The following is a 24,198-nucleotide window of genomic DNA, read 5'->3' on the forward strand; positions in this document are numbered from 1 at the left end:
TTACTTCATAGCTTAGTCAAATGTAACATAACGGCCTATAAATGTACTTTTTTAAGTTATTCGAAGGTGGACTGACAAATGACTTACCTGATGGTAATAGTCACTGACAGTTAGATAATTGCCAAATTTCCATGGAAAGGAGTTTGATGGGAAACAGACTACCCGACATAACAATAATTGAGACCATAATAAAACAAACGAAAACAAAAGACGTTATAAAAACAATTAGAAATCAACAATGAATTGGTTTACTGGTCACGATAAAAGGAAAAGAAAAAATGGTACCACTTAGAAGATGGGTGGTGGATATTAAAGCTGTAGCTGGAGACGAATCGATGAGAGCTAACGATATAGGAGAATGGAGAAGTTGGAGGAGAACTTTGCCATTAGAGGCATACAGACAGAGTTGTCGTTGAATTGAGTTAAGCGAAAATATAACAAAGGGTTATTAATAAGTGATTAACTTACTGTAATTAAATTACTGTCTGAAGTAAGGGCTACTATTATAATGGTCACTGTCAATACATTGGTACTGCAAGTTATAATCATTTCTCACGAGATCAATGTATCACCGACTTTGGGAACTAAGATTATATACTCGTGTTTGTTATTATAAGCCGAAATACAATGATACTGAGTATTGCTGTTTGACGGTAGAATTTAGGATGTGTGGGTGGTGTCTACCCAGACGTGTATACAAGCGCCGAGGAACACATGCATCTTTACTAATGATTGTGGGTTCAAACCCAGGCAAGCACCGCTGAATTTTCATGTGCTTAATTTGTATTTATAATTCATCTCGTGCTCCGCGGTGAAGGAAAACATGCACGTGGCTTATTTCAACGAAATTCTGCCACATGTGTATCCACAAGCCCACATTGGAGCAGCGTGGTGGAATATGCTCCAAACTTTCTCCAAATTTACAGGCTGTTAATGTGAGTATATACAAATCCTTATCACCTACCAAGGAAAGCTACACGTCTAGAAAATTCTGCTACACATGAATCCACTAAACAATCGGTGCAGAATGCTAGAATAATCTTCAGATCTTCTCCTCAAAAGAAGAAAAGAAGAAGATACTTTAGTCAAACAGGAAATTTATAGGTTGATCAAATCATAATATTATATTTTATTCAAGTAGGCTTCCACAAGCACTTTAGCACTTTAACAAGCCACAAGTCATTTTACAGAACTGTATTAAAAGTAAAGCTCCCACCACTTCGGGATGTTGATTCTATCGAGAAATACCGGAAAAATCTCAGTAGTTACTCTTTTCCAAGATTTGAAATACACTATGTTAGTTAAATTATATATAATATATCTTGCCTTAAGCATGTATTAACTGCCCGTTTTTTTTATCATCTATATAATCTTGTGACGAATAATATGCCTTATTTATTAAGATTTATCTATCAAATAATTTGAATATACGAATCGGCAAAGTTAAAATTATCTGCGGTATTTTATTATAGAAACGAATACCTTGCCCCGAGAAGAATTCTTGACTTTGCGGAGTCGGAAATTTGGCATTATAAGCTTATCCTCACGTGTCGTGTTCATACAATGATTATCACTGATTCTATCAAAGTAATCAATGTTGCTGTGAATATTTATGTAGTAACGTAACTTTAAATATTCGTACTGTCACTTTACCTGTAAAAGATTTGTAGAAGATTAAATATTTTAGTTTAATCGCAATATACTCGAGGTTCCTTGTAAGTGATCGCTATTAAGGCTGTATTAGCGCCGCTTAAGGCCACGATCGTCTACAATTTTATATTTTCTCCTTTATTAAAAATGTCTGTATTTGTATTTGTATACGATAAAGTTATAAATGTATACATAAGAACACGAAACCCTTAATTCTCAACATCCCAGAGCTTAAATATTATTTTGTTCGATACTGTATTAATGAATCTGTCATTGGTTACAATATACCTCGTTACAAAATATCAATTTAGCAACTAGCAGCAAGTACATAGATCAATTAACATTATAATTCATACAATTTTTTTTATCTATCTGAAAAAAATCCTCATCCAAATCAAATCAGTTTTTTTTTATGTATCTGTTAAATAATCCTCAAATAAATCAAAAATGACAAAGACTGTAGAATCGACACCCCTAACGCGAGTTACATAATCTATGCATTTAGAATTAATGAATGGATGGTTGTGTGAAAGTGTGACCGGGACAAGTATAAAAAACCGTATGCACGAAAGAGAGAAAAGATTTTTATTCTATGAACGACTTCTGCGTTAACGTTTAAATTGAATATATTATTCACTTAACATTCATCGTTAAGGAACGAGATATAAATTTGAAATGAGATGAAAGAGCCATTCAAATAGTATTCAATCCACCACATCAGTCTAGACTACCGTTGCTTAAATAGTTTTAGTACATTTGCTCTTGGGTGCAAACCAGATCGGGACAAAGACAGACAAAAGGAATCTCAAAAAAAAACTTTTTTTTAATGGTATAGATTGGCAGACGAGCTTATGGGCCACCTGGTGGAAAGTGTTTACCACAGCCCATAGACAATGACGCTGTAAGAAATATTAAACATTCCCTATCCAATACGCCACCAACCTTGGGAATTGAGATGTTATGTCCCTTGTGCCTGTAGTTACACTGGCTCACTCACCCTTCACTTCACTTAACCTACCCAAACGGGTTTACACAAAGCCCTACCACCAAGAAAACCAGAAACCAGCTTCCTAAAACCAGCTTCCACGTTTTAAACTTAACTTACAATTATTTACTTGAGACACTACGCTTGGTATCATTGACATTAGACGATACTGTTCCGATCCCGTGGTCGTAGACTTTTGTTAAAGATAGTCTTGGCTATAACCTTCTTCGATAAAATCCAAAATCAAAATATTTTTACTCAAGTAGGCTTATTGATACACATTTGGATCATCAAGTTACAGAGATAAATTAAATGTTAAGCACATACATCTTTCGGAAGTATACCGATTATTTTTATAAACGATGAGAAACTTATATCATATAAACTTTTACTCACAACTAATCAGTAAAGAAATGCTATCCTGTACTATCAAATGGTAATTTAAGTATGACAGAAAGAGAGAGAAAAGTGAGGGCTATTTGTAATTTTAGAACCAGGGACTCCATTCGGAATGTTTGGAAAACTTACAATATCGATAGTTTTGGTGGTTTTTTCACTTTTTATACCATAAAAATATACTATACAAGTGACCAGTACCGCCCTTGGACGTCTGCAACACATAACGGCTCGCAGGTGCTTTGCTGACCTTTCATAAATGAGCAGGCTCTTTTTCTAAGGTAAGGTAGACTTGCAACAGCAGGCTTTCGACTTAACAAAGTAAGTACATCTGTTCTGAGGTAGGATATTTGATTCTATAACAAGTCTCCTATACCTATATCATAAATAAAAATCCATCTAGGTATGTATCACCCACCCATCATATATTCTACGGACAAGCAGTAATACTTAGTATTTTTCTGTACCAGTTTGAAGGGTGAGTGAGCCAGTATAAATACAGGCACAAGGGACGTAATATCTCAGTTACCAAGGCTGGTGGCGAATTATTTATTTATTTATTTATTTATTTATTTGGGAAACAAACAATTTTAAAAACACTGTAATATAAAACAAAAATAACATAAAACACAAATCAATCAAGTTTCCACTTAAAGCTAATACACAAAAAAAAAATATAAAATTAAAATTAAAATTAAAACAAAAATAAAAACAGCAAACAAACATGCAAATAAACAAACATAAATTATGCAAACAAACAAACATAAATTATGTCAGAAATAATTAAAATTTCACACGGCGCCAATATCTATGTGTAGTGGTGCATTCATGAGCATAAAATATCAAACTATCCAAACTAAAGTATCCTACACACTTGGTTACTTTTAAATATCCAAATAATACAATCGGACTCTTTTAAGACATCATGTCATGTTGCGTCAATAACGATATTCCTGTCCGGGAGCCGAAAACAATATGGCGGTTTTGGTGACGCGCGTCCTTTTTTCCATCTTTATAATTGTAGGTATAATGGAATTTCCTTATTCATTAAACTGTCGTTAATATTCATAACATTGCAGCTAAGTAAGTTCTTATAATATTTTTACGTTGCTAATGAAAAAATATTTATGAAAATGAATTTCTTATTTTTCGCTTTGGAGTTTAAATTTCGTTACAATGGCAAAGTTTCTTTATTAATTATTACAGAACTACCTACCTACCTCCGCTTCGCACGGGTACTATTTATCAATTAAGAAAATGATATGATATCAATATAATTTATAATCTATACCCTTTCAGGAATAATGAACATTTTCCAGTATTTTTTTTTTAAATTGTATCCTCAATTCCTGAGATGACTCCCTGCATACGAACCAACAATTCTTTATCCTATTAATACAATAGTTCTATTAGAAATATTTTATAAAATTCAATACGAGGTGTTGATTGCTTTTCTAATTATTACATAATTTACAGTTCTATATTCGCCTTGCCTTAATGTCGTACTTAAGAAGAATCACTCCTGAAATTTCATGTGCTTAATTTGAATTTACAATTCTTCTCGAGCGATCGTGAGGAAACCTGCACACGTGGTATGAAAACTTTTTATTTTAATGTTGTCGGAATGGCAAACGAGCCACCTAGTGGTCAAACCTGCCAATAATCATTCGCTCCATAAGGAATAAGGAAAGGTACGCTCCGTGAAGAAGGAAACCTTTCTTCAAGCCGCCAATACGCCACCAACCTTGGTACTAAGACATTATGTCCCATGTGCCTCGAGTTACACTGGCGCACTTACCCTTCAAATCAGAACATGTTTTCTTTGGCGGTAGAATATTTTAATGGGAGGTTCTATTGACACGGGCTGGCACAAAGCCCTACAAACAAGTAAATGTACCACTTATGTTTTCACTAAGGCTCGTTGGTGCAGTTTGGTGAATAAACTTTTCTCCAATAGCGGCGACGATTAAGACGGAGTCAGCCCAGATAACATTTAGACTATAAGAAAATTAAAAAGATATAACTATGTGTATATTCAAACATGCATCATGGACGACCGTTATTAACGTTCCGTTTTCAATTTTTTTATTGATAACGAAGCTCGTCAATACTTAATGCAATTGGCGAAGAGACGCACGAAACTGAACTGCTTTGTCTTCGAATATTTGTACATAATTTAACATATATAAGATGTATATTATACTAGCTACTTGTTCCGGCTTCACACGGGTACAATCAAGGTCTGTATACAACTTTTATATTGAAGAACAAAAAAAAAATCTCGGCATATTTCAACTGCCTTATGCATGTATTATACATATTAGCCTTTTTCTTGAATCACTCTATCGATGATAATCCGTTGCGTAGTTTAAAAGATCTAACCGTACAGACGGCGGGTGTGACTTTATTTTTTTTTTATGGCATTGATTGGCGGACGAGCATATGGGCCACCTGATGGTAAGTGGTCACCACCGCCCATAGACAAAGGCGCTGTAAGAAATATTAACCATTCCTTACATCACCTATGCGCCACCAACATTGGGAACTAAGATGTTATGTCCCTTGTGCCTGTGATTACACTGGCTCACTCACCCTTCTAACCAGAACACAACAATACACAGTACTGTTATTTGGCGGTAGAATATCTGATGAGTGGGTGGTACCTACCCAGACGGGCTTGCACGAAGCCCTACCACCTATATGTTCTGTTTTCTCCAATCATATTGGTTTCCACAACGATCTTAGAAAGTGCATCACTATTTTCCTCTAGAATATATTCTATGTAGATAACACGAGGAAAGTAATGAATAATTTAATATAATCTCAGTTTGCGTGAGTAATTGGAAGGAAGTAGAGGGGAAGGGTAAGGGGGGGGGATGAGTGAGCAATTATGTAAATAAGGAATGCTCAAATCAGTTTGCGTGATTATTAGAAATGTTTCCGACTGGGACTTGGTTTGTATGATCGAAATTTTGCATAAATATAATATTAAAATCTATTTTGATGGTAAGTGGTAGCCAGTGCTCATTGACATTGGATATTATAATCATTTCTTACGTAACCAACGTGTCACCACAAATGTCGCATTGGGTCACTCACCTTTCAAACGGGGACATAACATATTGCTGTTCGGCGGTATAATGAATAACCTACCTAGACGAGATTGCTTATTAAGAAAGATTCTCAAAGCGATAAATCTTTTCTAGAGCGATTGTCCACTGGCTTGCTTTCGATAATAAAAAAGTGATTGCTCAGCACGCTTGGATCTTATCGTGTTCTAAAGTCGATTGTAATTTGTAATGGATTCATAGAAAACAAATAACTTCTCATCGAAAATAGATAGACAGACTAACAAATGGGTTGAACATAAGAGTTCCCCACCGGTTAATATATGAAAATACGTCTCCAAAGTACCATAAATTTATGTCCCTTTTACTTGTACCTACACTGGATCACTCACCCTTCAAATCGATACACAATTATAAATAAATATTGGACAACATCACATACATTACTCTGATCGCAATGTAAGTAGCTAAAGCACTTGTGTTACGGAAAATCAGAAGTAACGACGGTACCACATACACCCATACTCAAGACAACATAGAGACGTAATGAAATTTTTCTACATTGACTCGGCGGAAATCGAAGCCGGGACTTCGGAGCGGCGTACCCATGAAAACCGGTCTACACACTACTCGACCACGGAGGTCATCGTAATGGTCTGTTGGATTTTTTTTTTAATATTCAAGCTAAGTAAATATGAGTACTTAAGACTGTCAATCACAAAATCTCTACCAAAGTAAAATTGATAACTATTTATAAATTCGCTTTAAAAGTATTATCTTAAATTAGAACTTTAAATCATACCCTAGCTCTATGATCAATACAAAAACGCGAGAAAATCTCTAAACTTGACACAGAGGACTGTAGAAATTATATTAAAAAATACTATTTTATGAAATATAAATATATTGAGTTTAAGATAGGTTACAATGTGCTCACTGTCCGTAATAAATATTTATTATTGTCGTTAGACAATAATATTAAAGTTAAGGCAAGACGCGAGGGAAATCTTCGAGAGATACCGAAAGATTTGGTATGCATTTGGCAGTAAATGTCAAAGTGTTTTCTAACCAATATTATTTGATGGTTTTTTCAGAGTTATACTAATAAATAAAAATATATGAAAACTTGTCAAAGTTTTGGATGTAGAGCCTTATGCAACAGTCCGGGTAGGTATCACCCATTCATCGGTTTTACCGGCAAACAGCAATAATTTCTATTGTTGTGTTACGGGTTGAAGGGTCAGTCAGCCAGTATAACTAAAGGGACATAACGTCTTAGCTCTCAAATAGGTTCATTGCCGATTTAAGGAATAGTTAATATTTCTTACAGGGCCAATGTTTATGTCCAGTACTTAAAATCTGTTGTGGCTTATTAGCTCGTACGCACACGTACAGTATAAAAAAAAATTGTTCGATGTGAGAAGTACTGCTACTTTTTCATGCTGTTTAATCTGTGTCAGGATAACATCATCGACCACAACATTTTTTCTAATTCATTATTCAATTACAAGGAACATGAAATATACGTGTATCGTATCAATAGTCTAAATTTAGTACGAGTGATACTTCGAACTGCTTATTTATTGAATCGTCCATCGGAAGGTACGCTGATGTGCCGAAGTGGTGCTTTTGAGAAATGAGCATTAATGATACGTTTGTAAACTTGGCACTTTAATTCTTCCTTTCTACTGACGATACCTATATATATATCTATTTATTTAGTATTTGTGAGCAAATGAGTCACCTGCCAAGATCACCACCATGGTAAGTGGTTACCATTCTCCATAGCCATTGGCACCGTGTGAAATTTTAACCATGAGATGAACTGAGATTTTATTTATCTTGTCCCATTGGTTACACTGGCTCACTTATCCTTCAAAGCGAAACATAACATTACTAATTTTTTTCTGTTTGGTGGTAGAATATCTGACGAGTGGATGATATTACACAGACCAAGGCATAAAGCCCTACCAGTAAAAATTGTCACTTGCCAAATTTCCAAAGACCACCTTGTAAAATGTCGATTTACAAAACAACCAATCCCACGAAATATACTTCGTTCGAGTAGTGTATCGAGCACTTTTGAATCGTAATTTTACAATATTAAATTTTATTAAAAGCTACCGATTCGTAATGTAGATCCTACAATCCGACAAGCTTATTCTAACATAACATAAACATAATCAGCCTGTAAATTTCCCACTGCTGGGCTAAGGCCTCCTCTCCCGTTGAAGAGAAGGTATGGAGCATATTCCACCACGCTGCTCCAATGCGGGTTGGTGGAATACACATGTGGCAGAATTTCGTTGAAATTAGACACATGCAGGTTTCCTCACGATGTTTTCCTTCACCGCCGAGCACGAGATGAATTATAAACAAATTAAGCACATGTAAATTCAGTGGTGACTGCCTGGGTTTGAACCCGAAATCATCGGTTAAGATGCACGCGTTCTAACCACTGGGCCATCTCGGCCTTAAGCTTATTCTATTTAATCTTATTTTTCTCTTTATTCTTTCTCGAACGATGTAACCTTAATATTGAGTTAACAAGCTGTCAAACGTATATTGAACTGTTATTAACTGTTTTGGGAATAGTGATGTATCTAGGTCGAAAAACACTCGAACATCAGAACAAAGTGCCTTTGTAAATTTATTAAATGAATAATTTATTGACAACGTGACGTGAATGAACTTTCGGTTTAAATCGATAGAATTAATTTATTCTTGAATCTGACGATTATTTTTCCATGGTGATGTTTTAATTTTGTAAAATGAGAGTTGTTTTAATGTATATTTAACTCGATAGCTACATAAAGTGATCGTGGTTGTCGTAGAGATTTTGCTCCTTCGAACCAGATTTATAATATCAATTTACTTGACGGTATGGTTTCTTTCCTTTTGGGTACCACTCATTCATCAAGCATTCTGTCGCCCAACCGTAATACTTAGTATTGTTGTGTTCCGGTTCGAAGGGTGAGAGAACTAGTGCAACTACAGGCACAAGGGCCATAGTCTTAGTTCCCAAAGTTGGTGGCGCATTGGCAATGGAAGAATTGGTTAATATTTCTATCAGCGCCAATTTATCCGCCTACTTTTAATATAATAAAAAAACCTTTGAGCTGGAGACAACTTAAAATATCAGTAAATATTCGGTTGTATAATAATATAACTACATAAATAAGTATATAATCGATCTTTATATATTTCTTCTCTACGTTTATATATATCACTGAACTCCTCATAAACGGCATATATAACTGTATGTTTTTATTGGTGGATTTGATTAGATCTGGTAGCTAAACTTTTTTGAAGCGATAACTTCTTATCAGAAACCGCTTCGTTACGTAACGCGTTACGACGCCAGTCTGTCTGGATTCCCTTTCTCTTTCGCATACGGCAGCGGTAAGCTCCTCCTGTCTCACTCTAACGCCCACGGCTCGCCGTATTTCGGACAGCTTAAGTTATCACTTCGGTCGGGCGTCCCGAGACGCACACGTATTTTTTATTCAATAAATATACAAGATATTATTATATTCCCTACAGAATAGTTAATTAATCGTATGTTTTCGTTAAATTTCCTTTTGAAAGCGATCGCGGTCACAGCTGCTCGTTTAATATAACCATTAAAGTTTGTGTCGTTTTATTAATTGGAAACTTTGTGATTTTAGCCTACCAATTAATTACACTGTTAACGCTGTCTCCCATCCAGTGCGACTTAAATCAAACCGTGCGTATAGTGCCGGCGGAAGCGGAAGGACGAGCGATTAATAATTTGCGAATTTAAAGTTTTTTTTCGCGTGAGCGATGTTTGGTTCTCATCTTATTGATATCAATGGTTAAAATTTACAGCGTTGTCTATGGGAAGTGTAGACAACTTACCATCAGTTGGTCCATTTCCCCTTCGCCTTCTTTTTTTTCTCATTAGAAATATGCATTAAGCGTTTCCCCCATATATAGTAGATATGGAGAGAAGTGGACTTGATATTGGATCATGTATAGGACCATACATTTGAAATTTAAATAACTCCCTCACTCCACTACTAAGATCTCCTCGATACACTTAATACGCGATACACTTTAACGGAAACCTTATAAACTCAGATGTCATAAACTTATATTAAACTTCCTTGGAGTTCTTGGTATAATATTTGCTCGTATAAGATAATGTGGATTGATTAAATCTCGTTTAAACTTAGTTGGTTATCGATAAGTTTAAAGTTGAGATGATAACTTAACGAATGTTACTTTATCGGGAAGCTGTTGACACGAAATTGAATATTATAATTAACTAGTTGAACCTGCGGCTTTACCCGCTCAAAATGTATAAAACTGCACCTATAGCACACCCTATCATCCCAGATTTTACGCCCTCAAGGGGTGAATTAAAAGAAGCCTATGTTCTTACCCGGGATTCAAACTATCTCCAGAGCAAGCAGCAGGTACAGCGGTTTAAGCGCGAAGAGCTAACAGACAGAACTGCTTTCGCATTTATAATATCAATAGCTGAACCAGCGGCTTTAGCCGCACGAAATCTATAAAACACAAACTTCCAACCCCCGTCTCACCCCCTTATTTTACGAAACTCCTTATTTTTCGTAAAATCCGTTCATAGCGTTTGTCTAACCATATAAAGAACCTACCAAATATCAAGTTTGTAGGTTCTATAGTTTCTGGGTGTTCGTTTTTAATCAGGGAGTAGTATTTCGCTTTTTTATATAAAGACACAACTTTTAGAGCGAGACTTAATTGCCAATAATTGATGATGCAGTTAGTATATAAGAAAGTACATGTAGTTCTTCGAGCCGAGATGGCCGTATTAATAAAATAACGTCGTATCAATAAAACATATCTTAGTTGTTTGAGTAATAATAATATGTCTCTTTATGTTGAACGAACTATGTCAAAAATCGTTCTTTGGTATGAGCATGTGTCAATTATAAAAAAAAAACATTACAGAAATATAGAGCAATATAGATATAAGAGCCGAGATAGCCCAGTGGCTGGAACGCGTGCATCGTAACCGATGATTTCGGGTTCAAACCCAGGCAAGCACCACTGAATATTCATATGCTTAATTTGTGTTTATAATTCGTCTCGTGCTCGCCGGTGAAGGAAAACATCGTGAGGAAACCTGCATGTGTCTAATTTCAAAGAAATTCTGCCACATGTGTATTCCACCAACCCGCATTGGAGCAGCGTGATGGAATATGCTCCATACCTTCTCCTCAGAGGGAGAGGAGGCCTTAGCCCAGCAGTGGGAAATTTACAGGCTGTTAACGTAAAAATGTAATGTAGTTCATATTCCAAATGCCGCCTGTCAAGCTAACAATTAAGCTTGTGATATTTTTTCGTCTAAATTACTTAACTCACAGTCTAGATGCGTGTGAGTTTTACTGAGTTTCAATAAAGGATCATTATCGAGTAAATATATAAAGATATACATGGTAACACGATGTTAGCAATAGATTATAAATACCTAATTGACGTGAAGGGGTTACGCGGCTGACTGAACACTTGGCGCTTTTATTAATATATATTTTTTTAGCTACCAGAAGAGAGGTAACACACAAAGATTATTGCAAACAAATACGGCAAAGTTTGCAAACTTCAATAACAAAATAACATCAAGTCAAAACAAAATGGCGTACGTGACCTCAATCACGACTGACACTGAGCATCACCATCGTCCGTACCACACCACCGAAGTTAAGCCAAATGTCACCATACTTATTTACTTCTGAGTTATTTTTCGTCGGGTGGTTAACGGCGATGCATAAAACCTCCTTACATATGCACGAAAACTCCTTACAATATTTAACTTGAGAACGTCAAATATTGACGTAAATATTTTTAGTATTTATTGGTGATTAGTTACATATCCATGGGTACTAAATAAGTATGTTTAAATTTTAGGTTGAATAACAGACAAAAAATAAAAATACTTGTCTTGTTTTTCCGGCTAGGGAAGTTGAAATTCTCGGCTTTTCTCTACTGTAATATGCATACGTATGAACCTACCTGGAATCTATCTGTTTGTCGATGAAATACGTATTGAAATTAGTTGCGTAGTTAAAAGATTAAAAGATCTAAGCATACAGACGGCGCTAAGTGAATTTCTTTTGAGATATTTACAGATAATGGTGATTAAAGTAATATAAAGGATTAAAACTAATGGGATCGACGTATATAATTAATTAATGGAAAAAACAATTTAATTACATAAATGGAACTTCGTACATTCATAAGAATAACACTTTAATTCTGTTCCAGAAAGATCGATTCTTCCCTTTTTGAATAGATTATCTAGTCCCTATGTACGTTGTTTGTGTGTTATATACATGATTTTTTTTATGGTATATGTTGGTGGACGAGCATATGGGAGCTGATGGCAAGTGGTCACCACCGCCCATAGACTCAACCGCCCGTTCAAACCGGGACACAACAATACTAAATACTGTTGTTTGGCGGTAGAATATCTGATGAGTGGGTGGTACCTACCCAGATGGGCTTGCACAAAGACCACCAAGTGCTTCTTTGTTTGCGAGTTGTTTCCTATAAGAGAAGATAGAAAACGAAACCACAATACTTAGTATTGTTACCGGTTAAAAGAGTGAGTGAGCCAGTGTAACTACAGGCACAAGGGACATAACATCTTAGTTCCCAAGGTTGGTGGCGCATTGGATGTTAGGAATGGTTAATATTTCTTACAGCGCCATTGTCTATGGGCGGTGGTGACCATTTACCAGCAGGTGGCCCATACGCTCGTCCGCTAACATATACCATAAAAAAAATATCATGTATGTAACACACAAGAAAGGATTTATTAATATTTCTCACAGTGCTATTGTCTATCAGCAGTGGTGAGCACGTACCATCAGATGATTTGCGTGACCGCCTATTATTTAAAAAAAAAAACTTTAGTAGTGCTTGCCGGATTTGAACTCGTAATTTAGTTAAAATTCATATCACAGCTACTGGGCCATCCTTTGTTAGTAACTCATAAAGAATTATTTATACGAATTCAATTGGTTCCTTTGTTCCAAATAAAAGGTCAATTTCTCTATAAGTCTGGTTTATTTCATCCTAAAGGTCAGGAGCGTTAAAAACTTGAACGAAAATGTTGAGCGTATCATTCCATTATGGTACGTTGTAATGGAAAACTTTTGAGAGATTTTTTTTTTGTTTAAGACCGAATGAATTGAACTTTATTGTTGAGTGACAGAGTGACAGATAATTATTTCATAAATTTTTCGTAGGATGAATTTATGAAACCTTTGTCATTTCGCATTTCTTAACGCAAAAAAATAAAAATCTTATACTAGATTCCCGTTCCGACTTCGAACTTTAAATTCGGAAAATCAAAATGGAATACAAAATGTTTTCTATTCAAGTAGACTGATAAAAGCAATTTTGAATTTTCGTGTTGCAGTATTGAATTAAATTTAAAGTCGATTCTACCGAGAAGAACCGGCAAGAAACTCAGTAGTTACTCCAGCTAGCCTCTAGCTTCCATATCTTTAAGAATTAAGAATATCATTATATATATGTATACTTTTTAAAAACCTGTGACGTCATTGTCTGGCCACTCGCTGGGTTCAATCTTAACCATAAAAAGATAAAAAAGTCACATTAAAATAGGTTCAGCCGTTTAGACAGTGACATACACACGTACAAAAGAATTATATATAAAAACGTTACCCTGAGAACAAATGAAAAAAGTACAAATTTTAAAAGTAATGTCTTATGGATTTTTTACTTACAAATTAAGTAATATTTAATTTTTGACGCACAAACATCTCGGCTCTTTAAAGAACTTTTAAAGAAACCGTGCGCGCGTGTTTTATAGAACGCGTGCATCTTAACCGATGATTTCGGGTTCAAGCCCAGGCAGGCACCACTGATTTTTCATGTCCTTATTTTGTGTTTATAATTCATCTCGTGCTCGACCTACCAATACCAATTTTCATCAAGTTCAGTGATTTAGCCATAAAAAAGCAACGGACAGACAGACAGAGTTAGTTTCGCATTTAAAATATTAGCATACACGAGATTCTTCAAAAAAAAATATAAAATACACGTTGGTTTCTCAAATAAATAAATAAAAAATGCTGCATTTCCTGGTAAAAGTTTTATGTGTATCGGTTTAGTATTTTCTTCATTTTGGTAATACAAAAAAACATATCGGTACTCATTTATTAGTATATATTTATAATTGGATCATTGACATACCGACATAGTGTCGCACTAAAATAAAAAAAATAAAAACCAAACAAGTCAACTTTATTATATTGGTGTGCGTGATAGCCACGTTGACACTCGCCAAAGGCTATACTAATTTACTAGTGTGCGTGTACTTAATCGCCAGCGGTTGGCCACTATTGTTCGATGCATTGTCTAGACTTTATAATCAAAGCCTTCATAATATATAATTCAATTCAACTTCGTTTTACTGAACATACTTTACTGTTGAACAAATAAAACATTAACTTTACACGTAACGAGGGCGAAATTCCGCGAAAATATACACTAGAAACACAAAGGTCGAAGGTAAACGAGTTAATTAACATTAACCAAGTCGCATTTAATGCTATGTTACGGAAAATATAACGGACTAAATGAATATATCCGTCTCGTTCTAACACGTAAAAAGCATTATGCATTTGTTACTATTGTCTCTTTTCATTATAATATATATTCGTGTAGTCCATTTCACTGGCAGGAGGTGTGAAGATTATTAAACTATTTTGACCTTGAATTAAAATAATTATGGTATTCATTATGGATTCGAGAAGTTGTTATCGGAACTACGAAAAAGTAAAGCTTAAAATCGAAGAAGACATAAATATAATCAATCTTAGGTTTATGTTTGCCACGCGTTTTGCTAATAATACATTAGCTATATTGTGCATTACTGTGGTGCCTGCCTGGGTTTAAACCCGAAATCATCGGTTAAGATGCACGCGTTCTAACCACTGGGCCATCTCGGCTCTATGTGTTTATAATTCATCTCGTGCTCGGCGGTGAAGGAAAGCATCGTGAGGAAACCTGCATGTGTCTAATTTCAACGAAATTCTGCCACATGTGTATTCCGCCAACCCGCATTGGAGCAGCGTGGTGGAACATGCTCCAAACCTTCTCCTCGAAGGGAGAGGAGGCCTTTAGCCCAGCAGTGGGAAATTTACAGGCTGCTAATGCTAAAAAAAAAAAAATGCATTACTGACAGAGCTTGATTAATACAACACAATTCTACTTAACAACTTATATCCAGTTTAACTTTACTTCCAAGGGTCCGACAGCAGTTTCGTTGACGTTCAAAATATTTTATTTTCGCAAATCCATAATTAATGTCATAGATTATTCAAGCTCTCGACCAATGATACTGCGTCGATTCGCTGTCAAATATTGCTTATTAGGGTTTTCTCCTCTTGTGGTTAGACTAGAATATAAGTATTGGAATATTGATCAAGAAATATTTGTAGTGCAGCATATAGCAAGGTATTATCATTGCAAATCGTTTAGATGTAAACCTATGGTTTGTTAATTTTTGCTCCTTCTGCCATTGCAATGTAATAAAAGGTAATTGGATAAGAATTGTGTACGAATTTCACTAAAAAAGTTAAGTTATCCAAACTTATATTATAAATACGAAAGTGACTCTGGAACGAAGTTCTTTTGCGCGACTTATAGCAGAGTGAACTGGCAAAAATTGTCACGTTAGAAAAAAATATCCGAACTCCAACCGACATTTCCGTCTCTCTCTCTTTCTTTTAAAAACAATTTATTAGACATTTCTTGAACTCGTCTTCTTTTGTATTTGTTTTAATTCACAAGGGATTACAAATTATCGTTATTAATTTATTGTATTGTTTCTGTTATTTAATACACAACATTATACAGTGAGAGCAACTTAATTTCCAGTCGAACAGCATAATTCGATTCGACGAAACAGTTAAACGAATGTCATGCCATTCTTGCGATATTCAAGCAATCGATTAATTTCAGTTCCGATATCTGCTCATTTATAACGGTGGACGGGTTCCGCATAAATAATTCAGCATTCTAAAAGCGTTAAAAGGTCTTTGAGGTATACATTTTAAGAGAAATTTACTTATTTGCCACTATCCATTTTATATGAACTCGACGAAATTTCTTAAGTTTTAGAGTTTTTGGTCACCTCGCTCAAGCTCTTATCCTCTTTTTTTATGATATCGGTAGGCGGACGAGCAATTGGGCCACCTGATGGTATTTGGTCATCACCGCCCATTGGCAATGGCGCTGTAAGAAATATTAACCATTCCTTACATAACCAATGCGCCATGAACCTTGGGAACTAAGTTGTTATCTCCCTTGTGTCTGTAGTTACATTGGCTCACTCACCCTTCAAACCGGAACACAACAATACTGAGTACTGCTGCTTGGCGGTAGAATATTTGATGAATGGGTGGTACCTACCCAGACGGGCTTGCACAAAGCCCTACCACCATGTAAACTCACTCTATTTAGCTCTCTCGTGGGATGGTTATTAAAAACCGCTGTAATGACGTACTTTAACTCATAAACACATCCCTAAACATCGATTGCCATTTTTTTAACTTCGAATATTAAGAAATTCCAAACTAACTTTCATCCCCTATTTCACGTACTTAGATGAGTTTTCAAAAACATCGTGACAGCTGTCCTTTATTCTTGAAAAGTTGCCAAAATACCGAGTTTCATTATTTTAACATCGAAGAAGCGACGAATTACTTTACAAATTTTCATACCCAATTTCAACTTCCTATGTGATCACTTTTGAAAATGACTGTACCAGCTGTCTTTTACTCATAAGAAGAAGCTTAAAAAACTGAAAATTTTCTTATAAAATATCATCCAGGATATCCACGCTGTAGTCGTAGGTGAAAAACGAAATTACAAATTTCAAGATTTTAGTGGAAACATTTCGAAAAATCCTTTTGGTACCCCTAAAATTCCATTAGGTATTTCTATGCAGAATTTCACTCAGCTGCCAATGGTTAAGGCTTCTATCTCAGTGTCATATTAAAATGTAGATTTGTGTATTTTTTGGAATAAGATTTTGATATATAAAAACTATATGTTTTATAAAACTGGGGCTAAACTTTTCATGATAAAATGTAAATGTAACCATTTTTGGAATGAAGTTCTTTAACGAGGCTTACAGCAGAATGAACTACTGCTCTTTATCTATCTATTGCAAACGGTTTTATATAATACTAGTGACCCGCCCCGGCTTCGCACGGGTGCAATGCTGATACTAAAAATATACTACAGAATGTCTTACGACGTTCAATTTTTCAGTTATTAGACAATAAAAACCGCTCTGTTCCTGCGTTTTAAATCTGTAATATCTTCGATAATATTCATTTAAATTATATGCTAGGACCATATTGATCTATATGAAATTCACAATGTATTTAAGGTACTAATTGGATAAGGATTAATACTGTATTGCTTAAAATCGCTTCGAAAATGTGCCATTATTTCTCGTAAAAACTAAAGGATAAACAATGGTTATTGTGGGTTATCCCTAAGAGACAGAAATATACCATCGTGGACTTTTTTGAAGACCTTTTTAAGGTGTACAATACTGTAGTACATTATTTTGATCTATCTCGTAGGGTTCAGCAAGCGTTTGCGATGTAAGCTCAAAAAATGTGTTTATTTACGACATCACTTTAGAAACCTCTAAAATAATCAGTGTTTCTCTACTATATTGTGCATGTATTATACATATAAACCTTCCTCTTGAATCAATCTATCTATTAAAAAACCGCAATCAAAATCCGTTGTGTAATTTTAAAGATCTAAGCATACATAAGGACAGACAGCGGTAAGCAACTTTGTTTTATACTATGTAATGACTAGTTTTCATGCGCGGTTTCGCTCGCGTTTTTAGGGGTTGGTTGTCAGTTGTTATATAAAAAAGTAGCTTATGTCTTTCCTTGAGGTTCAAACTTGCGTTATGCCAAATTTTAGTAAATACGTCTACTTTCATCTACAGACAGAGTTATTTTCGCATTTATGACATTAGTCCACATAATTGGAACGTACTTTTTTATTATTTTAATTCATACGAGATTATAATGAAAAATGTCATCGTTATCCCAAGACACGTCTAGTTTTTTTTTTTATAAATAAAATTGAGTTAAAACCAAAAAAAAACAAATAATAAAATCATTGTTATTTTTAAAATAAGATTGTAATTTATTAATAACAAAAGACGGATCACAGATAATGATCGATTCCTGGAAAATTGTTCAGCCAACGCCAAAAATATACCCGAAGTCGAGTTCGAACAAAAGAAAATCCATTGATAAAAGGTAAAAAATATGTTTTTGGAAATATTCGAAGTAAACTATATTTCTGCTATCTTCAGCTTAAACGAGCTGTCATGTGTTGGAATTATGTGTCAAAAGTTTCAATGGAAGTTCTTACTCTTGATACTGGAGTAAGATTCAAGACGACAATTTATGACATTGCAAAATATTTCATGAAAATTATTATGACTTAAATAGGCCACTTATAGTGCTGTGTGAAATTGATTGTTGATACGGTTTTGTGTATTCTCGTCTGAATAGGTACCACTTAATACTTACCACCTTAGTATTGTTGTGTTTCGTTTTGAACGGTGAGTGAGCCAGTGTTACTACAGCTACAAAAGATCCATATTTGTTCCCAAGATTAGTGGCGCATTGGTGACGTAAGGAATGGTTAATATTTCTCACAGCGCCATGGTGACCACTTACCATCAAGTGACCGATTTGCTCGTCCTCCTACATATATCATAAAAAAAGTAAGAACTCACTCCTATATCTCTTGTGAAATGCTGTCCAATTATGACGATACATTAAATATTATTATTAAACGCAGGATATTAAATTATTCCAAGACATTTCAACTGTTACCGCAAATGCAAAACTTATTCCATTGGGAACAGTTTGCTATAGCCAATTTTATTAATTTACTTTTCACATCCAACGTTGACAGGATAATTCATTTCTCAACAAGAGAACCGGAATTGTGGAACGGAAAAATGTTACTAGCATTCTTGCCTGTATTGTACGTTATCATGATTTCTTTTCTATTGAAACAGTAAGTCTAATCTCTACTTTATAGACTGCAAATGTCGAGATCATGGTTTTTATACAGGTTAGGCTTATAGGATCACTTCGTTGTCTGTTTGTCTGGTAAAACATAACCGTAACGATGATCTAGGATAATTGAATTTGGTATCACAGGTATAGGAAAAAATCTACACTCATAAAATGTATATAAGTAAAGTTAAATACATTTTAATTTATTAGATATTTGGGTGACAGCCTTTAACAAAGGAAAACATCAGTAAGGTATCGGGATAGAGGAATTGATAAAGGTTTATTTGAATTATTCAATGAAACGATCGCCTCCTGGCTATTTCTATTCATAAATAATAAAATTGACAAAAAAACGACCCGCTGAGTTTCTTTCGCTGGTTCTTCTCAGGTCAGGGTTTTCTTTTGCGAACCGGTTGTAGTGTTTAATTTGACTATCAATAAGTAAGTGTAATGCTTCTATATTAGATAAATACCTATTTGTAAATAGCTATAACAAATATAATCTTTAGTGGTATATAAACTCAAACTGGTATCATTGTTGGAAAATATATATTTTTGTCGTACTCGTATATCGATATCTTCCTTGGCTATTTGATGAAAGGCCTGTTTGGCCAAAATCAGTCAGCACGTCAATATCAAATTTTAATCAATTTTCTATTTCAAATCTTAAATTAATATTATTACAAGTATTTAAAATGGGATATTTACCATGTTTTTTATTTTTATTCGTTGGAGCTCGATATTGTTCACGAGACTGAAGATTGCAGGTAGAATCTACCCGCAATCACCATCCCGTTTTAAATACTTGTAGTAATAAAAATAACCATGTTAATTTAAAATCTTAAATGAATATATTTGTTTGAATTATATTAATGAATGAGATGATTTCAGGATCCAAGACTACTGTTACAGCTAAATGGGCAAAAAAAGCCCATTTAGCGAAAAGAAAGCCTGTCCATTAATCATACTGAACGCGCATTTAAAACTATATTAATAGATTTTCTTCGGAAAATAAATGGAGATGTTGTCAGTTAGTAAATTAAGATGGCCTAGATGAACAAGTGGATCTTCGCAGAGAATTTTTTAAGACAAACACAACATTTGGCGAATTGTCCTCATAATTGTGATACTATATTTATACAATACGTTGGACTTTGATCGTCAGTCTGGTAAGTAAAGAGGCTAGTAAATGTCCCCCAAATGGACAAAGGGTTTCTTTTTTGAGAAGAGAGTTTGGAGCTTATCTCACAACGGGAATTTGATGTGTGTTGGTGGATACAAACGTGGCAGAATTTCGTCCGATAGATGGAGTTTTCAGATGAGTTATAAAAACATATCACGCACATGACAATGAAAATTCAACGATGCTTGCTCGGGTTTGAATCTGCGGTTAAGCTTCACTTTTTCAGAACACTGGATTGGATCTGGATTTGGCGTTTCTTTGAATTTGAACTCGCTAACTGTAAGATCCCGTAGTCATTTTACAGGCACGTAACTTTTCTTTACTATTTAATATATTCATTTAGATTCTAAACATTTAACGTAATCTTAATAAAGATAAACAAAAATGTCCCACGAGAGCCAATAAAGTCTTATAACATCTGAAATGTAAAACGATTTCGATCCTTTTGTACATGGTATAAGGTGTTAAAAAATAAATAAACCTGGACCTCATAATGAATGCTAAGCACATAGCAATAATATTTTCTTTCGTTTTGAAGACGTTTTTGGTGATTTTTTAATGCTTATATTAGTGTCTTCAAATGTAAGTTTTTAAATCGTTGTTTGTTTAGTATTCGTCGTCCTTCCAGTACTTAACATCCTCCCTAATTAGAAAAGACCAACACCCAAAAGGGGAAAATGTATGTGTGCGAGTCACAAGTCGATTTAAATCGATTAACTGTTAAATCGAAATCAACAATAGATTTTTATAACCTTTTTTTTTTGCTTTATCAAACATTTTCTATCCTTTTCTTTTGTCCTGGGATAGAAAGAGTACGTAGAGATTTAATACATATATCCGATCCTCTATAAAGAATGTCCATATGAGCGAAGTTGTGAGCTCTTTTATAAGCTCGTTTTAATTAAAAACTGTTATGGCCTAAATACTTGGGAATATCAATTTTCAATGTTACTTTAAAACTCACACAAATAAGATTGTAGTATTGGTATTACTTTCAGAATCAAATCCTGGATATTTTATTCAAAAAACGGTTCGTTTTTCTTACGGATAGTAAGCGTCTGACGTTTTTTATTCAAAGATTACTATGTCACCTTAATAAGTGTACTATATTATAGATCTATTCATTCACGAAGGTGTGTGTTTGAGTGACGTGCTTACACAATGTCCTAGTGTGTGTGAGACTGCTAAGAGTACAGACAGCAAAAAAATACAAATTACATTATATTTGTTATGTATATTTTGTAAAACTCCGATAATTAACGAGGGGGTGGAGGGGGTCGATGTTCGCCTTCGTGATTAATTAGTTCTTTATCTAATTAGCCAATGGTAGCTTCTGAAATACGCCTTGTAAACAATACTATTATCCGTAAGGAAAACGTTTCGTCCCTTAATTATAATCACTAGGTACGAACCATTTTTCCGGACAATGACACTGTAATTTATTACTAAATAGGATAAATAATACTATGAATACACAGTAAACATATACATGTTTATATCATTAACTTAAACATATTATTTCGGTGTTTGGGGGGGGGATTCTTGTGACGTTTGTCTTTTAAGTTATATAATTTACTTTTGCTAACTTTACTATAGGATAAGTGAGTCTTTTTGGAAGATTATTATTAATGTATTTTTTAATAATTTTAATATTGAGGGTTTACTTCGAATAAATATAGTATTATTAAAAATAAAAATCTCTGTAAATATGTGAAATTAACAGTAAAATTTTATTTGATTTATTTCATTACCTTACTTATAAAAGTTGTTTAGAGGGTGGACAGTTAAACAATTATTTGTCTCTTTCTGCCATTATAGATTTCAAATACAGAAGAAGACAGCATTGTGTGTCTAACCACTCCCAAAACAACATTTATAAATAAAAACATAAGCTTCTATAAGAATAATAAAAAAAACGAATTGAAACTAAAATACTAAATGACATTTAACATTAAGTTTTTTAAGAGCACAGAGGCAAAATATACGCACAGAAGTCAAGCACAAATTTTACAGGTATTAGACGGCAATAATATATATATAATATAACATTTTATTTTAATTAATATATTTAAAAAAATATATCACCTTTAGTAAGTATAATTTAAATTACGAAATATGTCATATGAGAAATATATTAAACAACAACTAGCAGAAGTGTGCTCAAAGGGCACAGATAGGCAAGCCATACGCACAATAAACTAAGTTCAATTGTTACATATTGTTATAATTCATAATACTATAATATTTCATACTAATAGGTTTAATAATTGTAAATAAAATACGATATGTGAATTAAATGCGGAGAGGCCAGAAATACGCACAGAAACCAAGCTCAATTTCAACATCTATAAAGTTATAAAAAATAACAGGAATGACAGTTCGGCGTAGCTGTTATCTGTTATATACATTTCTTATCAGTAAATTCAAATGAAAATTCATTTATTCGATAGAAGAGATTTTTACGTATTGATAGGCTAAGATAAAAACCACCGGTTCGGAAAAAAAATACCCTGACCTGAGAAGAACCGGCGAAACTCAGCGGGTGTTGCACGTCTTATTTTAAATTTAAATATTCAATTTATAAAAGAAATTTTATATAACACGCATTCAGATATTATATTTTTAACTTTTGATTCAATTTTTTTATAATTATTAAGTCCAAAATACTTAAATATTAGGATAATTACACTATTACATGTACAAAAGAATTAATAATTAATAACTATTATTTTTTAATGGATAAATTGATAAGATTATAATTATTAATATACCGTTGTTGTGTAATCATCCTAATTATTAATTGTTAAGTCAATTAAAAGAAATTCCATTTAACGTCAACAACAGTCAACAACAAGAAATTAACTAAACTAAATTAACACTTACTCCAAATTACAACAACAAATTAAAACTAACAACAAAGATCGACATATTATATACAACAAATTTATATACTTACTTTTTGTCGTCCAATAATGTATAGTATATTGTATAATATCTACTTTAAAAAAAATACTAAATTGAAAATGTAATTATTTCATAGTTTCAATAATTTAATTTCCGTTCGATAATTTCCAGTTTGCTGAATAAAAATTTCCATTTATCTTAAAGAGTAATTTCTATAAAACTTAATACTCACGGAAGGATGCGTTGGGTGGTCTTGTCCCTTGACATTCTGTAGTTGCTTGTTATGGGCTGTCGGTGTCCTCTCCCCTTGGGCTGTTGAAGCTCCAGCTGCAGCTCCAGCACTGCTGCTCGCGGGCGACTTGGCTTGTGGTGAGCTTGTTGATGTGGTTCTGGAAATGTATTTTTAAAGTCACACGGAAATATTGGCGGTACAAGTTAATTTATTACAGTCAATCGCAGTTCTAAGTACTGTTGTGATAGGGTGTGAACTTCTCAGTTCGCGATGTTGGTGGCGTATTGGCAAAGCATGGTTTACATTTCATTCAGCGATATGTGCATTGGTGGACTTTCTATATTTTCTGTCATTATATATTCTATCATAGTACAAAAACAAAATACTGTATATACTGTATTTTCTGTCACATAGTACGTTCCACTTGATAACAATTTAAATGAAATTTCTGTTAGTCTTATAAACTTTAAAGTATTATATCAAAAATTCTCGATCGAATTTCTAGGTAGATTGAAAGAGTGATTCTATTGGTTTTTTTTTAATGTAGCTATAATGGAATACGCGTTTGTCTTCCATCTCACCTGATGGAAAGTGTAGATGAAGACGAAGGTGGTACACGCCCATCCAAAAGAAATCTGTTCACTCTACTCTTAAAGGCTCCAGAGTTC

General features: G+C 34.1%; 1 protein-coding gene across 3 annotated transcripts in view; it reads right to left on the bottom strand.

The window, feature by feature from the left end:
- Positions 1–24,198, bottom strand: part of LOC113391633 (synaptotagmin-7) — a 632,900-nt gene that overhangs the window by 18,552 nt on the left and 590,150 nt on the right. For all 3 annotated transcript variants that reach the window (XM_026627662.2, XM_064220038.1, XM_064220037.1), the window contains one exon: positions 23,531–23,687. In XM_026627662.2, coding sequence (XP_026483447.1) covers positions 23,531–23,687 — 157 coding nt within the window. The remainder of the gene's footprint in view (positions 1–23,530; positions 23,688–24,198) is intronic.

The sequence above is a fragment of the Vanessa tameamea genome, chromosome 30 (assembly GCF_037043105.1).
Source record: "Vanessa tameamea isolate UH-Manoa-2023 chromosome 30, ilVanTame1 primary haplotype, whole genome shotgun sequence".
NCBI classification, from domain to species: domain Eukaryota; kingdom Metazoa; phylum Arthropoda; class Insecta; order Lepidoptera; family Nymphalidae; genus Vanessa; species Vanessa tameamea.